Source organism: Anomalospiza imberbis, chromosome 13, assembly GCF_031753505.1.
Source record: "Anomalospiza imberbis isolate Cuckoo-Finch-1a 21T00152 chromosome 13, ASM3175350v1, whole genome shotgun sequence".
In the NCBI taxonomy this organism is placed as follows: Eukaryota; Metazoa; Chordata; class Aves; order Passeriformes; family Viduidae; genus Anomalospiza; species Anomalospiza imberbis.
The window spans coordinates 3,917,675-3,944,603 of record NC_089693.1 but is presented as its reverse complement, the minus strand read 5'-3'; the positions used below and the strand labels follow the sequence as shown (position 1 = coordinate 3,944,603).

Genomic DNA, 26,929 nt, shown 5'->3' with positions numbered 1-26,929 from the left:
ACTCAAACCATTTCCTACTCTCCTTTAATAAAGACATCAATTCCTGATGCTGGGCAGCTTCACCTCAGTGTTGTGCTTCACATCAAATACAGCTGGCTGAATTTAAGGGAGGGTGGCATAGAACATTCCTGGTCCGTAAGGGTTTCTGAATCCTTCAGGACAGAACACACTACACATTTTAAACATAAACACACACCACTACACAAGTCAACTACTGACATTTTTCTCTAGTTTTCAATCTCTTGCAAGACACTGTAATTTTATGGAGAGCTGAAAAATACCCCTAAGTTGCAGACAAATAATAACACCCATTCAGCTCCACACTAGAAACCCTATGAAGATTTTCTCTTTCCAACAGACCCAGCAATATCCTGCAGGAGAGATGACCTGCTGCTATCATTTTAGAGGTGCAATCTCCTCCTTTTTCTTTTTTTTTTTTCATCCTTCCTGATGTAGAAAATTCCTCATCAGCTCCTGATAAACACTATTTCTGTTCTAGCCTGTTGTGATGCATGGGGAAAAGCAGTGCTGGATGCAGGAAGTTCCTGCTATCTATTTTACGCCTCCAGGAGTTTTCCAGCAGCCAGGAATAATATAAAAGATTACCATGGGCTGTGATATGACCAATTACAGCAGACAGCAGTTATTTATAGAAAAGTCAGCAGCACTGAGGCTTTAACACCAGCCAGCACACCCCTCTGCTTCTTATCACTCGGTGTAAGCACCAGCATCCTGCAACACCCTGCGTGGTGGGGAGTTGCAAGGCAGTTACCTTGGTACCTGCCAGGACTGTGGGGACACATGGCATATGTGTCCTACAGGACAGGGAAGGAGTAGCACTTTACACACACCATAGCTTGGAGCTGCCACAGCAAATTTCATTTTCATAAATCCCTGACCCCCGGTGTCACCCGTGTTCTGAAATCCTTGTCTGCCTACTGAGCAGCACAGCACATTAGGGCACAGCACAGCCAGTGTAAGACCCTGCAACACACACCTTCCCCCATCCTGGCTCTTTGCTAAGTGGCTCTTCTCTTCCTCTCCAGGTCCTGCTACAAGGTCTGGCCAAATATTAGAGCTGAAAGGAAAACAACCCATGAGCCACAAACCTCTCTGATGACCTTCCCCAAATATGATATAAACTAAATGAGTTGATTCAGCTTTCACTCCCTTGATGCAAAGGTGAAAAATTCACTGAAAAAGTATGAAAGTCACCAAAAAGGAGGATAAATCACAAAAAAAAAAAAAAAAAAAAAAAAAAAAAAAGTTGAAAAAATTCCAAAAACTTAGACAAATGACAGTAGGCAAGTGGGAGATGTTACTTCCAGGGGTCAGATACTGCCTCATTGAACCCCTGCCACAGGACAGACAAGGCTGATGGTCCCTACCATGCAAATGCCCATTCTCAGAGCTGACAATCAGGATCAGGACTGGTTGGGTCCTGCAGTTCGTAGCTCAGGCACTTGACTCCAGTCACTAAAGAAATTTGGGTTCAAAATGGAATTTTTAATAATTTCCCTTCTGGAATACTTAATGCAGTCTGTAAGCTGAGGGGAAAAGTTCATGGCCTCTTTCTGAGGTGAGCATTTCTCGCAGAGCAGCTGCAGAATGAAATGCAATATTGCCATCTACTGCCCTGCCATGCAGCCAGCCCCTTTCTGGCTGACACAGCCAGCTGGAGATGAGATCAATGTTTCAGGACAAGGAATCTTTTAATCATAATGAAAATGTGATCTTGACTGATCCGAGGTCACATTACATTAATACAGTCTTCAAAGCTTTTTTAATAATACAATTAATGATTTCTGCCATACCATTAAGAGAATTAAAGACCAAAAAGCTTAAGGGGTATTGACCTATTCAGTTTCAGTTTTTTAAATCACCTCAAAGCAAGACAGACTTTTTTCCTTCTTTCACTCCCTCCTTTTAACTCCCACATACATAATTCTTGGATGCATTTTTCTATTTATGTTCATGGATATCACACTTTTAGTAAAGATCTGGATAAGCCAATAGAGGGGATCTCCATTCTGATGAGTTAACCCCCTTTATCTTGTGAACCAACAGGTCAGCCTGGGACCGCTTGCACTGCAGTAAGAAGAAAAACAACAACATTAATTAGGAGGGTCAAAAACTACAGTTTGATGCAGAAAGAGACTTACTTACACAAAGGCACTGTAATTCCTCACCCCCTTTCCTCCAAGCCAACATTCTCATTCTCTTCCTTAACCACCATCTCACTGAAGTTCTCACCCATGCCTCTGCAAATGACTTGGAAGCTTTAAAGGAATTTAATAAGTACAATTAAAATACACCCTGGCTAGTTTCCCCTCCCAATCAGTTCACTCCTCAGCACCAGAAGCCACAGATTCAACTGGTATTTCTCAACAAGTGGTGCTATTAGATGGCCACTCACTGTAGCCTGAGCATCCCTGGGTTCAAACTGCTCCCTTGGCAGCAGTGCATGGTGTGGGATGCTGGCTCCCAGGAATATCCACTGCCAGGACATGGTGAGGCTCAAGCCACCCAGAGGCTGGGATCAAGCAGCCAAGACTGATGTGCCCTGGTATGGCAGCTGAACAAGCAAGGTCAGCATCAGAAAGCAGCAACATTGTGACTTTCACCCTGGATGAGTTCCAGCATTCAGGAAAAGACTTTAGCCAAACTAGCACTATATTGTGTGCCACTGTACCAACTGGGTTCTTTTCAGTGCTTCCTTGTTTTCTTTCTTTTTTTCAGGCTTTATATATAAAATCTGTCAGTCCATGCTTATCTTTTAGGACAAGTGAATCCTAGTAAGTCATTTTGAATCGATTGCAGACGCTGGCATGGTTCTGTGAGGCAGAGCAGCCTGCTCTAAGGATCTGTGTACCTCCTGAGCAGGATACGGGAGGGGAAAGCAGAATTATGCCTGAGCAGCAAAAACTGCAGACAAAACCAGGGGGCTGTGAAAAATCTGTAACAGTGAAGAACACCGCTCAGCCCATGCCACCACCATATGAGCTCATCGTCCTGGGCAGGGGTTCAACCATGGGATTTGGCAGAGAGGATTCTTTCTGATCAGAGTTACGCCAACCCACTGCCATAAATACAGGGAATAATCCACTATCAAAGCTGCCAGGCTTGTGTTTCCCTGCATTTCCAAGTCCTGAGCAATAGGATTCTGACTGCCTCCTAGATTTCTAATACCAATGACCTTTTCCCTTGACTAGGACAGGCAATACTGGTTGTCCTGACCCGGCTATGTTGAGAGGTGATCCACATATGTGTTACCTCCCCTTCACATCCCGTTGCTGGAATCATCTCTGCCGCTGTAATTACACTGCATCAAAGAGGCTGACTGGTCTGAGAGTAAGTCACTGCAAGGCTGCAACCAGGCAAAAATACAGAGGCAAAAATCAAGCACTTCTATTGCTGGGAACTGATGTCAGCTCTGTCTTTGGTAGAAGCCTGCCATCCCCTTCCTCTGTAGGCCCACAGCACCACTCCGTGAGCTTAGGCCTGTAAGTCAAAAGCCAGGCAAGGGCAGAGCACAGCATGGAATATCCATCTGTGGAAGCAAAGGCTCTCTGAAGCTCTCAGTCTCAGTTACCTCAATGACTAGAAAGACATAAGGTCCCTCCCTCCCATGCCCAGCATGGCAGAGCAACGTGCTTTGCAATCTATTTGACAACTCATGAGGATATTACCTATCGAAGTGCTCGTGTCTTTGATGCCTTAACTGTTCAGGCAGGACATGCTAAATATCATCTTGCAGAAACTTCTGATGTCTACAGGGAGCAAGACCCCTTCTTGACCTTTTCTCTTGCTATTTTGCTGGTTTTGTTCTGTGCTTCTCAGAGCTGCTCCTCCATCCCAGATGCACAAAAGGGGTCAAACTAGCAGAGGTGGCTTGTGCCAAAGGCTTTGGCTTCTACCAAGAGACACTTTAAAAGGAAGATATTTGTGCTTGTGACATAGAGCAAAGAGGGACAATGCGTCTTTCACTCCAATTGATTTACCCATCAACCTTCTACGCAAACAAGGATAAAAGCAGCATTTCAGTCTGTATTACAGCAGATGGGCTCTGCATGCAGCACAAGAGAAATAGCTTTTAAAAAGATTGAACCAGCCCCAAGATCTGGAGAGGGCGGGGGAATCAGAAGACTCTTTTATATTGTGAGGCTGGAAGAAATTATTTACCAAAAAGCATCTTGGTTAAGATACTTATCAAAGGCTTGGATGAGAGGGGACATGCCAAGCAAGGAGAAACTCAGAAAATTAGTCAGTTCAACTAATCCTTCTAGGAAGGGTTTCTGTGTTCTCTCTCCCCACTCCCTGCAGAAAGCTGGGACAGGATTACTGGTTCCAGGTAGGAGGATTGAAGGTATGCTGCACATCTGTATCTTTTAAAAGCAGCATGAAATTAAAGCCATTAAGCCAAGGCCACTGTGCTGACCAGAGGGCACACACAGCTCTGAAGTGTTTCTCCTCTCATGGTCACTGACCTTTTACATACCACAGTACAGAGAGGCTGAGCTATTAATTTACAAATCCAGTGTTGGTGAATGAATGCCGACATCCCCAAATGCTCTCATCATGGTGAACGCAACCTCTGATCTCCTCCCTGAGAATGCAAAAAAAAAAAAACAAAAAGGAAAAAGTTCAACTTCATCTAAGTGTCAGGTGGCTGGGAGAAAAGAATTCTTCCAGATGGAGTTTATTGATCTTCCAAAAATGGAGCCTTCAGTTTAAATTAAAACCAAAAATACTTCTTAAAACAAACACCACCAAAAAAAACAAAAAAACCCCACCCAACCTTCAAAAGAGAAAAAGTCAATAAAGTCTAGTGCAAATAGAGGAGATTAAACTGTGACTTTACAATCAAGCTCGACTACAAGAGGAAATAAATAGCAAAGCAGGCTAATGACAAACTCCTAATTTGTTTTCCCATGTACTTTAATTTTATTGCATGCTCATCTGTAACAAGAAATACATAAAGAAAGGCCTAAGACAGTAACAAACAATGAACTACAGAGGGATGCATTCTTTGTTTATGCAGTTGAGCAACAAAGTTGACAAAGCAGAAATTCAGTTTGGACATGTTACTTTCCCCTTTTTCTGCAACATCCTTAATATGCAAATATTAAAAAGTATCCAGGTCGATGACGTTTACACTGTTCCCTCCCTTCTTCATCCATAGGAAAGGACACTAAAATGTGAATCTGAACATCCATGATTCTTTTCTACTTTGACACCTACTTGTTTGGCAGACTTTTGGATGGCTCACTTCTCAGAATCAAGTCATACAAGTCAAAGCAGTTATTGAGTGTTAATTTCTATTCCCAAACAGCTAAAAATTTTGCACAAGAGCCAGAATCATCTGCTGGGAAACAATGAGATACAACACAGAAAGTCACACCCAGGGTTCCTGATGAGACAAGAGGGCAAAATCTGGGTGCAATTTGCATTTTGTGCTACTTTGACCTCACCTTGACTACACAAATATTTTAAAAATCGTCCAGGAGCCCACTGGAGACAAACGAGCCCGAATAACAAACACAAGACAAGATTTACCACATCCCCATCCTCCTTCCCGAGGAAGCCAAGCCAACCCGGGATGCACTTAAACCCCGGGCAGGGTCTCCAGCCCCGAGAGATGACGACAAAGTTACGCTGTGTAATGGTGCCATCTCGTGGTCCTGAGACAGGAGACGCGGCAAAGGCTGCATTTTCAGTGCAGATATCACTAACCAGACATCAAAACAGATTGGTTAAGTTCCACCAGTTATGACCTTACCAAGGGCATGGTCATCCAAAAGCACGAGGGAATTCCATGATGATTTACAAGCACAGGTCACGGCAGCCCCGCATCGCTCAGCATGACCAGGACCAGGACGGGGGCTCTGATGATGTTTCTGCTTCTAAAAGGAATTTGAAAAATTGAAAATCTATCTGAAAGGACAAGAAGAATGCAGCAAGGTCAGGAAAAGCTGCCTCACAGAGGCAGATCCAAAAACAAGTGCTGTTCACTGATGTCATGACAGACCACAAGCTCTCCATCCCCACATTTGAAAGCATCTTGACAGTACCAGAGCCACAGCTCAGTGTTAAACAGAACACCAAAATCCATCACAGGAAGCTGAAACCAAATTAATTCAAAGGAAACTAGATGCACTTGTAAAGACAAAACTTTAGAACAAATTGCCAACAAACGTTGGGCAGTGGAAAATCTGCCACATCTGAAAATCAAAACTGCCAAATCAAAACAATCCCTCTAAAAAATTGATTGTTTCAACCAAAACCAATGTTTTTTTGACATAGCAACCATGCACGAAATTGTCTGGCTTACATTATGTGAAACATGACAGATTAACCTAATGAAATTTCTAGCCTTAAAATCCATATGTTTACTTGTCTTGAGAGCTAATCAAATCCTTTTTTCAGTTGGCACACACCCACCAGATGACTGCTAACATTAATTTTGATGTTTAACATCTCATTTGCAGGCCAGACTTCAGTGTCTCTGCTTGTAAGAACCATAGACACAAACTCCCTCTCAGCAGATCTGCCACCCCTCTCTCACACACACACTCACCTCCTTGTCTCCTGAGCAGAACCAGCACCATGTCTCATCATGACCAAAGTGTAGATTCAGAAAGAGATTAAATCTGAGCTTTTGAAAACTTCCCTCCAAAAACTGGAATGCTCTTTCAAGCCTTTGCCAACTTTTTCAGCACACTGAAACAATTCTATCCCTATGCAAATGCAGATTTGTTCAAAATAAAATATCTTCCACTGAGAGAAAAAAAGGGTTTGTGCTGTTGGGTGTGTTTTTTCTACTCTGTTCTATTAAGACAGTGAAAATATTGGATTTGTTTCTACTTCAGACCCTCTTAGGATTCTTCTGATCTCATCAAGCAGTGTGCTTCAGACTGCTAAGAATGAGTTGAAGGTCCAAGCTTCTGCATTAATCAGACACCTTAAAGCACTAACATCACCAAAAAAAAAAAAAAAAAAAAAAAAAAAAAAAAGGCCCTCCTAGAACCTGTAGCCCTGGAGTTTAGTACAGTTAAGTAGGACCGCAGAATTCCTGGTTCCAGTTTTCACAAGTTTTGATGAGAAGGATGATCTCTTTTTTTGATTAGAGAGAACCAAGCACCTGCCACCACAACCTCAGCAAATACACCTTTACTTACTTCAGTTGTCATCATGAGAATTTTGGTACCTAGAAAACAAAAGCCTAACCAAAATCAAGGAAGGAGGTTCGTTCACAGAGGAAAGAAGCAACTTTTCCGTGAGAACAGCCAGACGCAGTGTCCCAGATTGAAAAGCAAGATGTATTCTATTTGCCATCTGCATGGCAGTTGTGTTAAGTGGGCAGTTGTTCTTTATCTCTTCCACAATCAATCTTCTCTCAGGGGAGACATCTGCTGATAATGGGCCATTGAGTGTCACGGCATGACTGATAAGAACTGGAACATCCCATTTGCGAGATGCTCTGCCCAGAGGGAGGAGCCAAGCATTCCTACCTGCATATAGTCTTGAGATTCTGGCCCACCAGCACAGCTTTTTTCCCCGCGCTGGATTTTCCCAGAGGAACAGCTTCCTCTTCCACTGCCTCTTCAGAGGAAGCCTGCACCCTTTTCTACAGGATCACTGCTCCAACAGAACCACACCTGACACTCCAGGAGGACTGCAGCCACAATTCCAATTAAACTGCTACCAACACCGGGTCCAGCAGGGTGTCAGGCTGTATTCTGACTCTGACAGTGTTGATCTGCTTTACTGCATTGTTTATTTTATCTTTTTATTTTCTTCCCTAATAAAGAACTGTTATTCCTGCTCCCATATTTTTGCCTGAGAGCCCCCTTAATTTCAAATTTATAACAATTCGGAGGGAAGAGGTCTACATTTTTCTATTTCAGGGGAGGCTCCTGCCTTCCTTAGCAGACACCTGTCTTTCCAAACCTAGACAAAGTGGTTGCTAACGTAGCTGTGGATCACTGGCTCATAGGTGAAACAGAAATTAATTTTGGGGATTTTGGAAAATTGATGGTTTTACCCTCTAAGTAAAACTGTCTCCAGATATAGAATGGATTTAATCTAGTGAGTCATCTACCAATTCCAGACACTACCTTATATTTCTCCTTTATCCTCATATAAATTCATTTAGAGTTTCCTGGGGCTTACTTAGATAAAATTTTATTGAAAGACTTAATTCAGACTAAAATTCTTAATGTTCCTCACTTGCTGGAACAACCCCAGTTTTCCTTACTCTGCCATTATAATATAATGTGGAAACTGGGCATGAGTTCACTTTGCCAAGCCACTGCAAGTCCAGATCAGCTTTCATGAGCAGAGATATAATAATTTTCTATCATGTTTCAAAGCAACTGGTATTGCAACTCTTCACAAAAATTTTTTAAAGTATGTATTTAACCATACCTTTATTAAGAATATAGGCTGTTCCACAGGAGGACATGGAGTTTCTAGAAGTCTTCACAGCACACTTTTGGTGACTTTTTAACAACCTTAAGATCAACTGACTTGAAAGTTAGTCCTAAATGCACTTTCTTTGCAACAAGAGAACCATAGCAACGTGATTAAGGCTGGCACACCATCCAGTGTTTTAATTCTCTTGGCAAAAACTTATAAGTTCCAATTATAGCATTTCTTTTTTTTTTTTTTTTTTTTTTTTTTTTTTTGTAAAAGATGCTCAGGAAGGTCTGATTTCACTGTGTCTCAGGCATATGGTTTACAGAGCAGCTCAACAGGGAAGGAGTTACTTGGATACATGAATAAATGCTACATTAAATCACAACCTTAAACAAAAACAGGGTGATGGGGCTATGTGTGAGCAATTATGCTGTACAGGGAAAAAATATACATCTCTACAGTGTACCTACAATGCCTGCCCACAGATCTGTCTCCCTGGAAATGGTGGATTAGTTTCTGGAAAGAAACAACTACCTCTCCTTTTCCAAGGCAGCCACTTAAGAATTACAGGTTGCTGGACCTGTTCAGGATAATTAGGACCCTCCTGCTGTTCACCTCTTTGCAAAGCCTTCTCTGCCACTGGGCTAAAGATCTGATCCTTATGAGTTTCACCTGAAATTCATCAACACAACATTCAGGCTTTTGAAATTCCCCACTAAAAAAAAATTAAAATATTCTAACACAGAACCAGCCTGTGGTAAAAGAGCAAAATTTCTTTACCAAGCCACAGCATGGTAATCTAGTGAAGTATGTTATATTTCCAAGTTAATTGAATGCAAAACATAAGGAAAGAGCCTATAGGAAATAAAACATGCAATATGGAATCTACATGAAGTTCTACATCCTGAGCTTGCACACAGAATTATCACAGTGCCTGAACTGAAAGGCAGTTTAATGCCTGTAGCTTGTTCACTCTTCTTCTCCGCACCAAACTTTTTCTGCATGAATGGCCTTTGTGTGCCATCCTGTCCACCACAGGGTTCAAGGCAGATTTTTCTGCTAGAAAACTCAAATGAAAGCAATTCAAGATCAATTGTTTGCTCTGAAAGGAAGGTTACAATTGTCATTCTGATACCAACGTGTGTTGTGGTATCTCTCTTCCATAATGCAGGATGTGGTTTCCATAGAAATATCTTACATCAGGAACTACAAGCCCTCCAATTATTCCCCTTTGGACACCTCATGCAATCCAATAAAATATTTTCAGAGCGGGGAAATAACTAAGCTCAGCTACTACTTAATTACTTGGTGAGAAGAAAAAGAAAAGCACACTTATTAAACAAAACCTTTATTTAAAACAAAACATAAAATGAAGAACGCATACTGCAAAAAAAATTCATCATACCTGGGGAAATTTCTCCACTGTTACAAATTAAGAACAGTCAATTACAATTTTTAAGATCATACTGAATTTTGCTGATTTCTGAAATAGCAATTATGGTGTAGTTTTAAATTGTTTGGTGGCCTTGTCTCCAACTAAATCCCCAGGACCTTCTCTTTTCCTGAGTCCTTTATGTTGCTGAGCATTGCCTGCACTTTGTTCCAAGTCCTCTTCTTCAGGACCTTGTGAGTTTAGAGTCCCTGCTGCTGTTGTGTCACCTTTTTTCTCCATGGCATCTCCTGCCGCTTGCCCAACTCCAGGAAAGCAGTCAACACCCTGAAATTAGAGACAAGACAGAAGGAACAGCAAATTATACACAAACAAAATAAACAGTGACTTGATCCTAATATCAAACACTTCTGTTGGCTACAGCTGCCATAAACATGCAAGGCAAGAAATTCAGCTGCATTTTTTGTATAGAACAGCTTCATTCCTGCTGCTCTGCCTGCCCTCCCAAAGTGTCAGTATAAGGAAAACTGGGAGCACAGGGAGCCTTGATCTGGCTGGGTGGGCTCTGAAGCCGTGGCCACAGCACATAACAAGAGCGTGCACCACAGGGGCTGGAGCCGTCACAGCTCCCCTGGGACACTCAGGGCTGAAGGAAACAAACTGATTTAATTGTGTGGCAACCAAAATGTGCTGGGGAAGCAACCCCTGCAGCTCTCTGTTTTGCTTCCACTCATCTCGCCTTTTTCTTTATTACTTGAAAAAGCTTCATTCCTGCAATTTGTTTTCTCAGATACATGGCTGAGGCTTCATTTAAACCTCACGGCCTGTTTTAGGCCTCAGTGCAACAAAAAGCTAAACATGGCCAGATCTGCAGCTCAGCAGTGAGATAAAATAATTAGGACAATAAAGAGTTAGGCTTATTCATTCTGAAGTCACACTCAAGCTCCTGCACAGAAAAGATCACAAGTTCAGAAAGTTATTCCATATGCAAACACAGAATTCACAAACTGACTAGGCTGGAAGACACCTTCAAGATCCAACCCATGCCCCAACACCTCAACTAAACCCTGTCACTGAGTGCCACATCCAGTCTTTTTTTCAAATACATCCAGGGATGGTGACTCCACCACCTCCCTGGGCAGACCATTCCAGAATTTTATCACTCTTTCTGTGAAAAACGTTTCCCTAATATCCAACCTACATTTCCCTTGACACAGATTGAGCCTGTGTTCTCCGATTCTGTCAGTGCTGCCTGAAGAAAGAGACCAACCCCACCTGACCACAGCCACCTTTCAGGGAGGTGTAGAGAGTGATAAGGTCACTCCTGAGTCTCCTTTTCTCCAGGCTAAACACCCCCAGCTCCCTTAGTCATTCCTCACAGGGCTTGTGTTCCCAGCCCCTCACCAGCCTCGTTGCCTCCTCTGGACATGCTCAAGCGTCTCAACATCCTTCCCAAACTGAGGGCCCAGAACTGGACACAGCACTCAAGGTGTGCCTTCACCAGTGCTCAGTACAGGGGAAGAATGACCCCGCAGCTCCTGCGGGCCACACTATTCCTGATACAGGCCAGAATGTTGCTGGCTTTCTTGGCCACAAGGTGTGCTGCTGCCTCATGTTCAGCCGGCTGTTGACCACTACCCCCAGGTCCCTTTCTGCCTGGGCACTGTCCAGCCACACTGTCCCCAGCCTATAATGCTGCAGGGGGTTATTGTGGCCAAAATGCAGAACTCAAGCACAAGTGCAGCTTGGCCACTGCGGCTCTGTTTTTTTTTTTTCCTAAAACTCTCCAAATACATTTATTTATCACCAATGATAATACTGTACAATGGCCCAGGAAAGGGGTGGGAAAAGGCAAGGTATTAAGTCTGGCTTTCATCGATGTCCTTGTCAGGATCCATGGCTGCAGCTTTGCTCTCCTGCTGCAGCTTCTTCCAGAGCTTTGCCATAGCCAGGAGTTTGAGGTTGAGCTGGTTGGCAGTGTCTTCTGGGAAAATATAATCATAGTACTTGTCCCATCCAGTATCCGACCCATCTTTGGCCTGCAGCTTTCTCCTCTTCTTTATTTTCTCAGGCATCAGTTTATCTATCCTCTCCTTAGTGGCATCGGTGCCAAACTCCTCCTCAAAGCTCCTCCAGGACTTGAGCAGCATGACCCTCTCCTCCTTCTCCTCGCAGCTGTGCGAGGAGAAGGAGGAGAGGGTCTCCTCGTAATCTGCCGGCAGCCGCTCCTCCTGCCCTGCCGACAGCTCAAACTGCACCAGGCTGATCCACACCTTGACGTGCTACCGGCAGCTGCTGCAGCGCATGCAAAGGCTCCTGCTTTTCTCATACTCCCCTGACATCTGGGCCCGGTCCCAGATGTTCCTGGCGTGATTCACCTGGCGGTTCTTCATCTCCATCTTGGCATACTTCAGTCAGAGGGTGACGTTCCTGTAGTCCACATCCAGAGCATGCTCGTAAATGGAATGGGCTCTCTGGATCTCCTTCAGGCTTTCCTCCCATTGTGCGTATTTTGTCCAGTTATTGATAACAGTCCTGTTCTTCCATATATTACCTTCAAAAGTCTTCCTCTTCCGGAGTTTATAGTCATTTAGCTCTTCAACATCTGTGATCTTCTGCTGCAGAGGTGGTGGGAGAAGCTCGAGCTCCCCCTCCTTTGCCTCTCTCAGAAGCTGCTCTGCTGTGATCTGAACTTGCGGGTGCCTTGTTTTTCACCTTTGCCACTTTGGGGATGTGCTGCTTTCCAGCTGCTGTAGATGCCATCTTGCTGCTGCTGTGCATGTGGGCCCTGCCCCTCGCTCTCCTCTTCTCCCAAGATTATTTGCAGCAATTAATTTTAAGTTCTTAACTAAGTCCTATAACCTTGAATTTTTCCTGGAGCAGTTCTTTAAAGCTTAGAAATAATTAGCTCACGAAAAAAGATTTTACTGCTCAAGCAGGCAAAGTCAGAATATAACCTGACACCCTGTCACTCAGGGTGTTCATAGCAGTCTAAATAAATGATGGCTGCAGTCCTCCTGGTGAGGTTCTGTTGTAGCAGTGATCCTGTAGAAGAGTGGAGTTTCCCTCTGAAGGTCCAGTGGTGGCGTAGAAGTGTCCAGTCTTCCTCTGGGAATCCAGTGGAAAAAGGCTGCTGTGGTGTTCCACAGCTCAGATTATATCCAGGTGGGAATGCTTGTCTCCTCCCCCTGGACAGAGCTTCTCACAATGGGATTTTATCACTCATGCAGGAAGGCTAACTGGCCCATTAACAGAAGATATCTCCTGGAAGGAGGCTGGGTCATGGAAGAGATGAAGAACACTCCCCCACCACCTGGTTTTAACAGATGCTGACAGAATACATCTGATTACATCTTGCATTGCAATCTAAGACAGTTAAATATTACTTTTCTATGTTGTAAGATATATAGTTGTTTTCTTTTAAAAGATAAAACAACTCTGACTAAAACAGTTGTGATGAAACAATGACAAACACCTGTTTGTGGATAAAGAACATACAGTGTGTTCACCCTTGATTTTGTCAAAGATTGTATTGCTTGTTACAATCTCTACTGTTTTATCTTTCGTAGATAACACAGAAGAGTCAGCAATGATTCTACATTATTGCTGTTATTGATTGTAAGGTCTTTTCCTTTGTTTCATTTTACTGTCATAGGTACATGACTGTTTAGAAAGGTGTTATCTCAACTTCCTAAGACTGTTACCACTGATACATCAATTACATGACGTGAATTTACTGATTTTATAACAGGCATTATTCATAAGATGTTATTACTGTATTTATAGCTGGCTTCTTGTATACTTTAATATCTCTTTGTGTAATTATCTAAAAGACGTGTCATTTCAGGATCCTTCTTTTTTGTTCTCTAGCTGCTTATGCATCTCTTAGACCAGGTTAGCTCTCTGGCAAGGCCCTGGACTGGCTCTACGGTTTGACCCAATGATAAGTATTGTACTTGGGGAATTCCCTCCCAGTTGGAGCTTGAGCGGTGGCCAGGCCTTGGCTCTACCTGGATGGAGAATTTCCCAATAAACCCAGATGTTTTCTGCATCAAAACTAGATTCAAGTCACTTTGATTTGGCAATTTGACCCTTTTTATATGACAGCTGAATCTATTTTTAGTGAGCTTGGGAATTATTATCTGGAAATAATTATCCAAGCCCTCACTAAACTGAGGTTTGTCAGCTGTTCGCAGACTCTGGGAGGATGGTACAGAATTTTAGAGATTCCTAATTACCTAATTTCACATGTATTATTAATTATGCATATTATCTGAAATATTCTTAGTTGTTGTAGCTGACTTAGTCCTGATTGCTGTCAGTTTCTTGTTCACTACATGTACTGTTTTGCCTTGATGTTTCTTCATGCTCATAACCAAAGACATGCATCCCATTTTTAAAAAATTAAAAGAAGGGGAATTTAGTGCCTTAAGAACGTCCAAATTAACACAATATGTACATTAGAAATTTAGACAACAAAAAAATTTTAATAATGCAATATTTACATTAGAAATTTGGAAAAAAGATCATCAAATCTAGATCCCAACTGAGTGTGCCACAGCAAAGCCTAATTGATTCACTGACTGGAAGAGAGGGCGTGCTTGTGTTTTATCATCAGCAGGATTGAAGTGATCACCTGTTCATTCAATCGGATACCGATGGCCTCTGAAAAAATGAAGCTCAGTGGAAAGAGAAATAACCTAACCACCATTTTGTGGCTAGAACAGGAACAGAAGTAGGACTGCCAAGACACAGCTGTGTCTGCAAACTACAGAGGCAATTTGCCAACAAAAGCTGATCTCATCATCATGGTATAGTATTCCTTCTAACCTTCTTCAGTCATTCCCTGTTCCAGGATCCAGGAGGACATTCAGTGATGTCAAACATCAACATTTCCACCTAATGAACTTTCTCCCGAGTCTCAACTATTTGGACTTCAAAATAAATGGTAATTTATTTCCATTTCTCTAAGAGACATTGGACATTATTCTTTTGTTTCTCATGCTGTGAAACCCTGAGTCAATGACATGATAGAATTTGTAAAGTTTTGTTGATTATAATCAGTCTTTTATGTATCTTATCCCATATCTAACAGATAACCAGTGATAAGCTTAATGACACAATAGCCACATAAGAGCGAGCTGTTTTAGCATCAGAACATATGAGCCTTCTTAAAATTAATGAAAAGGGTGAGATGTCATAGACAGGCGGAAGAATTATAAAAGAAAGGCTTTATGAAATCAAGCCTCCCTCTGCTAAAACTGCCAAAGCTGACCTGTCATTTCTTCTAAGTGCAGCTAACAAGCAATTTGAAAGTTCCCATGTGAAGCTATGGTGAGAATGGGAAGTTCATTAAAAACAACCTGTTCCGAGGGTGAAAAACAAATGCACCTGTGTAAACAATAATATTTGTCCCATGAGAACCCACAAAGGAAAAATGTAAACATATCTAGAGGGAGAAAATTTGATAGACATATACAATAGCCCTTACTGTCCAATGAACTGAGTTTCACTGTATTGCTGATCAGTTAGGTTTAACACAGTGCCTTCTCATATTTCCTATAAATGTGAGCTTTGTGAATAAAGAATTGGCTTTCTGCATGAAGAAAATGGAGTCTCAGCCGATTTATTCCAACAACTACCTACATAGATATATGAGTCAGTAGCACAACACACGTGTGGAATTTTTTCTTATTTAAACCTCTCTACTTCACTGAAAAGGGAAAAGGCCACCAATGGAAAACAAGGTCATAAGATGGCATATTAGTTACTGTACCTTATTCATCTGGTCCAACTGTCTGGGTTTGGTAGTTGAAGTCTTCTCTGTACAAGAGCCCACTTCAGCCTCTGGAGAAATTGGGGGAATATTTTGCCCCAGAAAGAGATTAAAAATTAAAAAAAAAACATTATCATACTTCCATAGCTATATCCATTAAAAAAAAAAAACACCAGAAAAAGCCACCTGACTCTTACCAACAATCCCTCTTGCCTTGTTTTTATTAATTAACCAAACCAGACTGCCCCATGACACTACCACAAAAACTTAAGGTGAACAACTATATTAGAAATAAAATGTCTGTGGATCTTGAAAGTGCTGCTAAATAGATAATCTGTTCACCTCTTACACCTGGAAAACCCATATCCCTTTCTCCTTTTCAGAAAATACAGGTACTCTGACCAATTCTGATAAAGAATTATATGCAATCACTTGAAATTTATTTTAATTCTTCTCAGCCTGCTTGGTTTTGCATTTGCTTCACATTTATATGCTTTATGTATATTACTAAACTACTTCAAAACAGCTCTGTTCACTGCCTGGTAGATTTAGCAACCACGACCAAACCATGTGAAATGATTTCTGTTCCTCCAATCAGTCCCAGAAGAGAAATGTCACCATGTTCCTGTTGCTGCGACTATTTGATGAAACTAAATCTCCTACATTTTTGAAACAATTAGAATTAATTCAGAATGAATGACTGCAGTTATGTGTGACAACATGCTAAAAAGCTTGATTTCTGTAGATGTATGTGCATGAGCAGACAGAAATGTGTGTGTGTGTACACGCCTATGTATCTGTGCACATCCAAACTGAAGTATCAGCTGCAGCAAACAGAGGGCTGCAGTTTTTATGAACTGCCACTAGATGCAGCCACACCACCTTACAAAATTGAATATTCTGACCTCAGGATTACAGAAATATGTTTTGGAATATGTATGACTGTAGAATTCGTACAAGAACATTAATGGTATTCAATCCTGAGTACTGGTGTGGGGAAAAAAAACCCATAATATGAGCAAAATATTCAATTTTTCTTCTCAGCAATTTTGTTCCAAAACACAGCATTGCACAGCATTGCAAATGTCAACAGGAATCTAAGAAATCAGAGCAGAATAAGACTTGTCTATTTTCACAGTTGTTGCCATAGATCCTGATTGGAGCTGACAATATTGAATTACATTGTGTTTTGCTTTCTGCATAACAGAGAAAGTAGGAATGAAGACCTTGTTCCCAAGAGACACCCCTAAAGATAGAATCATGGAATCATAGAATAGTTTGGATTGGAAAAGGCTTTTAAAGGTCATCTAATCCAATCCCCAGCAAGGAGCAGGGACATCTACAAGACCATGTTGCTCTGAGCCCATGCAACCTGACCTTGTACACTTCAGAGATGGGGCTGCCACAGCTTCTCTGGGCAGCCTGTACCAGGGCCTCAACACACTCATAGTAAAATTTTATTTCCTTATATCTAGCCTAAATCTATTCTCTTTTAGTTTAAAATCATTATCTCTTGTCCTGTGGCAACAAGTCCAGCTAAAATCTTTATCCCCATCTTTCTTAATGTCCCCCTTTAGGTCGTGGACAGCTGCAGTCAAGGCAGTTCCCCAGCCTCATATGTATTTTTTACTGACAGTAATTCTGGTGGAATGATATTTCCCCATTCTTTGGGTCATTCATCTATTTGTTTTTGTAGAAGATGGCAAAAAGAAGAAAGAGAAAAGAAAGCATCCTCTCCCCCAGGATCTGCTGAGTTTTGATCTGATCGTAGTTCTGTTCAGTTGCCATTAATAAACTTCACTTAGCAAGATTAAAGGTTTTGCTGGTTTAAAGCAAGAGGAACACAGATATAATGGCTTCAGAGGAACCCAGCCTAGGGCTAAAGTCTGACTTAACTCTCCTGTGGGTGCTGCAGACAAGATGAAACGTGGTGTCTCAACAGAAGGTTCCCGAGCCAAAACAGAGCAGGATGGATGTGGGAAGGCATGGGAGAAATTTGCTGCACTTCCAGAAAGAGACAATGAGTGCCCTTTTTTTGGAACCCAGTGCTTATCACAGCTTGTGTGCATGCAGCAGAGGGGCCTGTCTGGGTGCTCCAACCACCTGAACAGATTACATCAACGAGATCCCCATATGAACTGTGAAAAGGTTTCCCCATTCTGTCGCTATCTTTTGTGAAACAGGCAGAAAATGCTCCCAGCAAAAAGGATTTACCCTGTAGGAGAGTAGTTGGAATCTTCCAAAACCCATAATGAAAACCTTTGTGTTTCCATCCAAGAATGGTATTGGCAGCAATTGAAGGTAATTAAACACACTGCCCACTGGCCATAGAAATTTTTTTCTTTATAACAATTTCAGAGAAACAAACCCCTGTCTATAACCCAGACAATGTGTTGTGCAACAGGGATTTTTTGGGCTAACTTCTACCCTGCTCTAAGTGCACTGCATCAGGACTTCCAGCCACTTTATGCCAAGGCTGTGCTTTGTTCAGGATCTCTCAGATGCTCTGTGGTTCCATTTCATTACTTCATAATTTCTAAGAATTGTCCTGTTTACTGTGAAAAGACGAGGAAACTGACTGCACACTCAGTAGTTTCTCCATGTGCAAACAACAGAGACAACACCTCTCCATGATCACTACCTAACCCTTGGTTACATTTCTTGTCTTTATAGAACTATTACATAGACACGTTCACACTGCCTGTTTTAACTCACTTCCTGAAGGGGATGACTCCATCTGAATTTTCAACCAGATATTCACTCGCTGCCCCCAATCTCCTGGTGCTTCCACTTCCCACAGTCGCTTCTGCTCCTCAGGATGAGCCTGCAGGAATTTCTGGCATACTGAAAGGAGAAACCAAGGGGTAAAAGTATGAATGAGTGAAGAGTACATTGGAAGAGGGAGCATGTTCTATCCCGGAAATTCTCTCAGACCAACTTTCATTAGTTCCTTTAGAAATCTTTCTTCCTTCTCATCTTCCTCCGCTTTGTTTTAGCTGGGACTTTTAGTAAAAGTCTATGTGAAATGGCCTAAACACTCATGAGTGCATCCTGCCATCTGCTTCAGTCTAGATTATTTCCTTGTGAGTGCAGAAATAAAGGACTTGAAATTATTTGCTGAGCACCTTCTACTGGCACTGCAGCACAGAACAATGTCCAGACACTCAGTAGGTTTCACAGCAGTGTGGGTTTTTTTACCCTCACTATTCTGAAAGGAATGGTGGTCCTCTATCTTCCAGCTTTAACCATTCAGAATGCTACTTTAATTTCTGTTTACAAAGAAAAGCTCTGCTTCAGTTTGGTTTTGGGCCAAAATCACCCTCCTTTTTACTACTGCTACCCTACTCCCCACTGTTAGCTTCATTTATTTCTTTGGATGTGGAAAAAAAGAAATGGGAAGAACCAACAGAAGAATTACAGGATACATTTGACAGATGTACAGTCACCTTTAAAAACCATATTGCCACAGATACCTATCACTCTCAGTACACAGTGACCACCCAAAAATTCGGATAAACAATCAAATTTAGATCTGCTTATGTTATCAAACTGAAGTATGTTCTATTTAGTGGTATCCTTAGGATGTGTGCAGTGTCAAGAGGAGGCACATGCTGTAGAAAAACCAGTTCAAAACATTTAAAGGGCATTTTTCAACTTCCCTTCACCACCATCCTATCAGTTGCATCAACTGCACTAAGATAGTGATCTGTAAACAACAAAATTACTGTCATGCTCTGTCCACTGTAGTTCATCATACTACAGAATGGGTAATTTATCTTCAACATTCAGCTGAGTTTAACAATGGGATGTCGAAACAAAAACCCTAATTCTGGTATGTAAACATTTGCCTTACACTAATGAGCAGATCGCAGACATTAATTTTATCCAAGGATATCCAGATTCAATTAATCATTACAATAAAAGCTACTAAAGCTAACATATATACTAGATTCCAGGTATCTGCTACACAGCTTTTTCCATCCTTCTAGGCCTCTACAGCAGCTTAAATACCATGTCCATGTTAAATAAACTGTCCACAGCTTCAGAGATTTCAGTACTGAGATTTAAAGGTTGCATTCATTTGTCAAAGCATGAAAATGTGGTTCCAATGAAATTAAAAACAGACAGTGACTTCAATACACTCAAAATTTAACTAACAGTATTGGTATTTTTATAAAAGTAAACCTAATTAAAACATGATGCAAGTCAAATTTATTCACTATTAACTCTAAACTTTATTGAGACAAAAGCACAGTCTTCCAATATATTGCTAGTGTTAACACATAAGAAATGCAGCTTTCTCCTCCAGGCTTTCTGAAGTCCTGAGGTCTGCCAAAGGAAAAATGGATATTACTGGGAGAAGGAATGCTGTCAATACTATTCTCTCCTGAAATCAGAAGCAGCAGAACCAGCTTGGGTGCTTTTGAATACATTCAAGGGCACACAGTAACCGAGAGAAAGAACAGATAGCCCCAAAATTTTGTTGACACTTATTAAGAAATAACTGGAAAGCTGTAAGTCAATCAAAACATCTCCCCAAAAACGATGGTGAAGACTGCACCACACAGAGAGCAAGCTCAGAAAAAAGTACTTTTCTAAAGAAGATGGTTTTATAAATAATGTGAGCACAGATTTTTTTCTGTGAATTTTACTAGCAAAACTAGAGTTCTGACCTGAAGACACATAAGATAAATGACTACTTTGTGATCTTTTAAAAGTGACAAATGTTCAAAGACAGTTGATACAAAACAGGTACTGATGTAACTGTATGACTGAGTAGAGCCTGGGTATTTGGCTTATTAAATGTAATTTCTTAAAAATGCAAGATCTACCACAGCATTATGTGCACAGTGTGGGCTTGACAAGATCTTATGAGTCTTTTCCCTGTGGTGTCAAATAAAATCTGTAAGTCCCTGTCTAGGGCAATGACATAGTTCTAAGAGAGAACAGTTCTAGGAACACAAACTGTCAAACAGACACCATGAGTTTTGTGCTTCTTGTTGTCTTACATAAATATTGGCCTACCTTTCCACAGGAAATTCCAGTTGGCTCTAGAAAAGGAACCAGTTGCAGGCTAACAATGGTTTGGTTCAGACAAGGGCACTGAACTCTTACACAGTGAGGACAATCTTACCAAGACCATATTGAAAATTATACATTATACATGACCCTTACCTAACGTGTCCACATCAAAGGATTTACCTTGATACATGGCAGCAGAAATAGGGCAGCTGATCCCCAAGGCATCCTCAGCCAGGAAAGACTGACAGAAATCATGCAACATTTTCATCCCTAGGCCACCTCTTCTGTACTTTCTCTGGACAAATATAGTATCCAAAACTGGCAGCAGGTAACACTGACTGGTTGTACCACCACACAGGCTCCCTGAAAACAGACAGGGAAAAACACACCCATTTGCAAACAAAATTGGTATTGCTGCAGTAACTGCTGTGTGATTTCAGCCACACACACTGCCCTGGTACCTTTCCACAGGCTGTGAGGATGATCCCAGCTGAAGTGTATTTGCAGACACTTTCCAGGAGGATGATTTTTCCATGAAATGGAGAGGACCTGCCTAATGTGGCTGACAGGTCTCACCAGAGACCACAGTCTTTTCCAGACTCTGATTCTTCATCACACTATCTTGGTATACAGGCAATGTATATAGGAAAGCTCACTGCAAAGATTTAAATGGTCTAAAACCAAAGATATATAAATATTCTGAATGTAATGTCAGTATACTCCTTTAAATAAACAACTGAGGGGTGTATTTTAAGAAAGCACTGTAAGAGCTCCTTTGTAAGTCACTCCATTTCTACTGAGTGATAATTTATCACACATGTAGGTGCTTCTATGCCATCACTTGAACTACCACTACCAGTGTTAAGCCAGGGATTTCACCCAAGGACAGTCCTTGCTAACAAACATATTAAGTCAGTTAACTGAAATCACGGGGTCATGACATAATGCTCTACATGTGGACAAAATACAGACTCAAGCATAAGCCTCCAAACTATTACAACTAGTTTTCAGTGAAAATTGTCCAAAATAACCCCAAAACACAGAACCAAGGGATTTATTTTGCAATCACACATCGCAAACTCAAAGTGGAGTCAAGAGAGAATTAAGAACAGACATTCAGAATCCAAAATTTTGATGTTCACCCTAACCAACCTAGGGTCCTATTACTGCATACAGAATACTCTAAAAATAGAACTTCAAACTACTTTACAGCATAAGCACTCAGTCCTGAAATGAATAACCAACATCAGTTCCCCAACCACCTATACAAAGAAGATCCCCATAGACAAACCTCACTGATTTATTTTAATTTCTAGAAAATATTTATGAAGGTTGTATGCTGCTTTTGAGCATATGGCAGGTTAAATACAAATGGATATCCAAGCCTTTATAACAGAAAATGGATACATTTTCATACTTTGTTGCTTAAGTCTTATCTAGACCTTCTCAGTTTATCTTTCTCCTAGTGGACCTGACTCAGTCTAATTTCCAGTGTTTTGAGACAAGAAGCTTTCATTACTTCACTAAGACCTATTTCACAGTTTTATCAATGTCCCGTTGAATGCCTGTTCCTAAAGTCCAATAAAAGACTTCTACTTAATAGATCCTTTTTTTTTTTTTTTCACACTCCCACAACTGTCTTAAACTGGGGTCTATTTCTGCTCCTTCAGTTGGTGTCCAGCACCTTTCACCAATACTGGACAGGCCTGACTTTTATTACTCTCTTTTCTAGGATGCCAATTCAGCACATATACATGACTATTTTTAATTCTAGACCCTGATTTGTCAAGCTCACCATTTAGCAAGAATCCACATCTCACAGACTGAGCCATACAACAACAGCATGTAGCTACATAACCATCCATTCACATCTTGATTAAGCTTGGTTCACTCCTGCTTAATCAAAGCGCATGCTTAACTTCAAACACATGCTCCAGCACATTGTTGGAAGAGGGTGGGTTGTGGTGGTGTTTATAACCTTTCAATATTTGTAACACATGATGGGTAGTCACTCTTTTTGTCATGAGCCAAAAAATTGAGTATATCCCCGGTCCCATTGTTAGCTGCCAACCTAACAGAGATGTCAAATTCCAGCAGAATTGCACCATACGTTCTAAGGGACAAAATTTTCCTCATTAAGTCTTTAAGAATTCCTGCATGTTGCAAGTGTTCTTTTCAGTTTATTATTATCTCATATAGTCTGTCTCCTATAAATCCTGAAGAGAGTGCTGTGCAGCAATCCCAGGAGCTGAGTGATTTATGTCTGAGCTCCTAATTTTGTGTTGAGAAGATGACAAAAACTTGTCATGTCTAAAGGCACTGTAAATAAAGAAACCATGAAGCCATTCTTCACCTTGTCCCTGGGAAACACATTAGGAGAGTCACAGCCCACAGGCATTTGAAATAAAATAAACAAACAAACCAACCTTTGGAACAAAGGCCACTTTGTCCCTCTTTCCCATCAAATAGCACAAGGTTACTGTAAGCTAGTGGTGGCCCGGAGGTGGCCACTGGGCTCTCACAGATTTGTTTGAAAGGTTTGTTTGGAACACACAGACAAAATTTTGAGGTGGGGGAGGAGACAGGGAAAATAAGGGCATTGGTGATGGAGAGGGAAGCATTCATGCAGCGTGGCCTTTGAAAGCCTTTGATCTGCTTGGTTAGGTCACGAGTGCCAAATGACCAACTTAGGAGCCAGCAAAATGGCAAACAGATATTACAAGGGCAGGAAAGCAGACAGCCATTAGCATTCCCAAAGAGCCACAAACCAGAAAAAAAAAACAATCCAGTCCCCACATCCAACAGACCCAAACAAAACAAGGTTGTGCACACAGACTATTTCCCTGCTGAACAACTTGGCTTGGCACACACATGTTTGGACAGGCCTGGAGCAGGCTGAGCACTTGTGTAAGGGTGGGGAATATTTCTGCAGAGCAGAACCCAAGGTCAACCCATTGTGTGAGTTTGTATGTGAGAAGGCAAACAAAGGTTCTGGCTTCAATAAAATTAAATGAATTCATGTCTGGACTGGTAGTAGTCATTTCATTTTCATTACAGCCAGAACCTTCAATCCGCCTCAGAAATGCACATTAAAAATATTATTGCTAGCAAACAGAGGGAGACAAAAGCATTTATTCAACAAGATTTTAGCTAATTGTCTGTCAGGTTAATTTCAATGCCTTTTTTTTTTTTATCTAAAAGAAACGTATGTAATCGATGAAAAAATAAAATCCTGATATCTTTTTAAGGCTCTCTTTCTCCAGAATAGCACCTGGGCCACCAATATCAAAAGGTATTCCCAAAGGCTTGTATGAAGAAAGGTATGAAATGAATTTGAGCTCAGGAAGCCACTTCCAAGGACCATCTCTAAGGCTCTGGTGTAGGAAAAAAGCAGAGATAAGGGCTAGGGTTGCTTTTTTGCCTACTCCATGTCTGCTTAAGAGTTTTTGCCGTCAGGTGTTCCCAAACTGAGACTTGTGGAGCATTTCTAAAGAATGAATAAGAAGCCAACAATGCACTTACTCCTGATACACCTGTATGTTTTACAGCCTTCTCAGAGGACTCAGTTTGGTTAAGGCTGGCTTGATTCACATCACTCCACACTTTTACTACTAAGATTTGTCAGGAGGGAAGGGACAAGCTTTGACAATCTGACTATTTTGTTTTTCATACCACAGACAGCTTGATCTGCAGCTGGCAGCTCATATGTGTTACAGAGACAGTAATACATAACAGAGAGGGGGAAAAAAGGGTCTATAAAAAAGGGATTTTGTTCTGGTTTGTTCTTAAAAGCACTAAGACACTCCTGGCTCATTGCATCCTCCAACTTCCTTATTGATTTATTTGCACCATGAATCTTCTACTTTCTCCTGGCATTTATGTGAAGGGGCTAAAGTCCATTTTCAGTAATTACTAGTCCTCAGTAAATAAGAAAGGAAAAACTTTCATGGAATTACATGGTCTCACTGCACAAGAAACAAGTGTCAGTAACCGTGGTAATTAATCCTACATCACTACACAAAATACATTCTTTCTGAGATTTTCACACAGAGCATGAAATAAATATTTTAAACAACATAAAACAGATCCCAAACCCCAAGTATCTATATGGAGGCTTTCTGCAAAATATTTCATTTTCAGGTTGCTGCCTGCAGAGAAAGGTACAGGAAGAGGGAACTGTCATTTCCTATTGTACCTTTAAGTAGCTCCATTTAGTGAGGTCTAACTGCTCAGCTGTCTGATATGGAAGCTGCTGACATAGATAAAATTGGAGACATTTATCTTGGCACGTGACAAAGTGTCTTATCAGCCTCATTAGTGGCTTAGTACATCTCATCAATCTTTAGTACACCCAGTGGTAAATGCTGCATGCCTGTCATTGGACAGGAATAGGCACATTCCAGAGAGGCCAAGTTGATGATCTGTGCAGTCATGAATAAATTTTGCTTTAATAAAGGTGTCTAATGCTCAGGAAAAGTGATAGCCTTGAAGAATGAGATTTCTGTTTATCTATACAACAGGTGCAGGGTGGCCAGTGCCAGAAGAGGCCAAATTGTCTCAAAACTTTGACTTGAAGTAGTTACTGCATCTCTGAGCAAGGCGGGTGCTCGAGACCATCTGTGCCTCCTTAGCTGGACTATTAAAAGAGATCCAGTTAAGGATGGTCATAAGATGGATGGAAGCATGGAACTGAACCAAAATTACCCAGTTCACTTAGTACAGGCCACCTAGGAACTGGCAAATGGAAACAACATTACAGAATTGCCAAGATAGTTAATTGGAATTACTGAAGTCCACTGAAAATTTAGTTTGCATAATGACACATTAAATCTGTAGCAAAGATAGAACAGACTCACTGCTCCTTGGTCACCACTTCTGTGATTCACCCAGAAGACTTATGTTTGAAAGAGCCATGCTTCACAGACCTTTTCTGGCTTATTTGCCTCCACTGAAGCATGTTTTTTGTCATGCTGTATATAATGAAAAATTCACAGATAAGAAATACAGTTGAATACAACAGCAATATGAGAATCTCAATTATCCAGTGAAGAAAATCAAACTGGAAAGAATGGTCAGGCAATTGCACAGCATGGAAATAAAGAATCACATGGTGGGCACAAAGGAAAATAACTTTTTCCTAGGACCAGAAGCTATAACAGAGGTCCAGCACAATATGAAGTCCTGTAGCTAACGCTGCCTCTACTAAATGTTCTGACCAGGACAGCAAAAGGAAAAAAGAACTTACATTATGATTAAAAAAAAATTATGAAAATATGTAAAACCACCTTGTGAAATACAGCTTCTGAGTGAAGATATTTATCTTAGTCTGTTTTGGGCCTAATAAATCCAGGGCTCTTCTAAAAAGTAGAGAGAATACAATCAGCCACAGCATGGCTGGTATGAAATTGAAATCACAGAACTTCAGAAAGAGGAATTATTTTCTAAATGTGTACATCAAATAGCAAAAAGCAGCAAAAACAATCAGCTCCAAGCTTCCCGAAAAGGCTTTGGCAAAAGACTGCAGTAATTTGTGACACAGGCCAAAAACTAACAAATATAGCTGCCCAGAGAAAAAAAACACTGGCAAGAAAAGGCAGATGCTGACAAAGCTGGACTTGAAGGATTTGTATTTTATGTGGACCTGGTTTAAAACCAAACTGTGACTCTCAACTTACTCAGAAACAGTTTCAACTTGGCTAATACTCCACCCATAACAGACTACTGTGCACATTCATTTTACTGGAGCATGAATCATTACAGCCCCTACAAGTGTTTCTTTCCAAAAGCTTTGCTCAGGAATATTTATGGACTTAAAGGAAAATGCACTTGTGTTTGGCATTACAGACCAGTTCATCAGCATAATCAGAGATACAGACAAGGCTCCTTGATCACAGGCTGAGTTCTGATTCCTCCCTGATGGTGCTGTACAAGCTCCACCTCTGTGTGTATCAGGATTTTTCCATCCCAAGGAGTAGAACACCTATTGCTGCTGCCTTTGGGATTGCAGCAGAGAAGGCACCTTCAGAGTGTTCTCTGGAATCCAAACCAACCCATCTCTCAAGCTGTTTATTTTTCTTCCATTTTGGATGGATAGCTATTGAGTCCTGACTTGAGCAATATTTCACTTCCAAAGATCCCACCTTCTCTGTGTTTAAGCTGCTGGTATCAAGGTAATTCCCATGAATCTTAAGCACAGTCTGGTATCCAGCTCCCACGTGGGGGCACAGATTCAACTGCATAACTGGAATTATTCCAATTAAGCCTCTTCCACTCCAGACTGGCTAACAGCAATTATTTGCATTAACACAGACTCTGTGTCTAAT

The 26,929-nt window shown here is 41.2% G+C and overlaps 1 protein-coding gene across 1 annotated transcript in view; it reads right to left on the bottom strand.

The window, feature by feature from the left end:
• Positions 1–9,750: 9,750 nt before the first annotated feature.
• Positions 9,751–26,929, bottom strand: part of LOC137481750 (protein FAM169B-like) — a 40,486-nt gene continuing 23,307 nt past the window's right edge. The window contains exons 6-9 of the mRNA XM_068203645.1: positions 20,787–20,969; positions 18,300–18,428; positions 15,585–15,655; positions 9,751–10,135 (exon numbers count right to left, since the gene is read on the bottom strand). Coding sequence (XP_068059746.1) covers positions 9,914–10,135; positions 15,585–15,655; positions 18,300–18,428; positions 20,787–20,969 — 605 coding nt within the window. The 3' untranslated portion in view covers positions 9,751–9,913. The remainder of the gene's footprint in view (positions 10,136–15,584; positions 15,656–18,299; positions 18,429–20,786; positions 20,970–26,929) is intronic.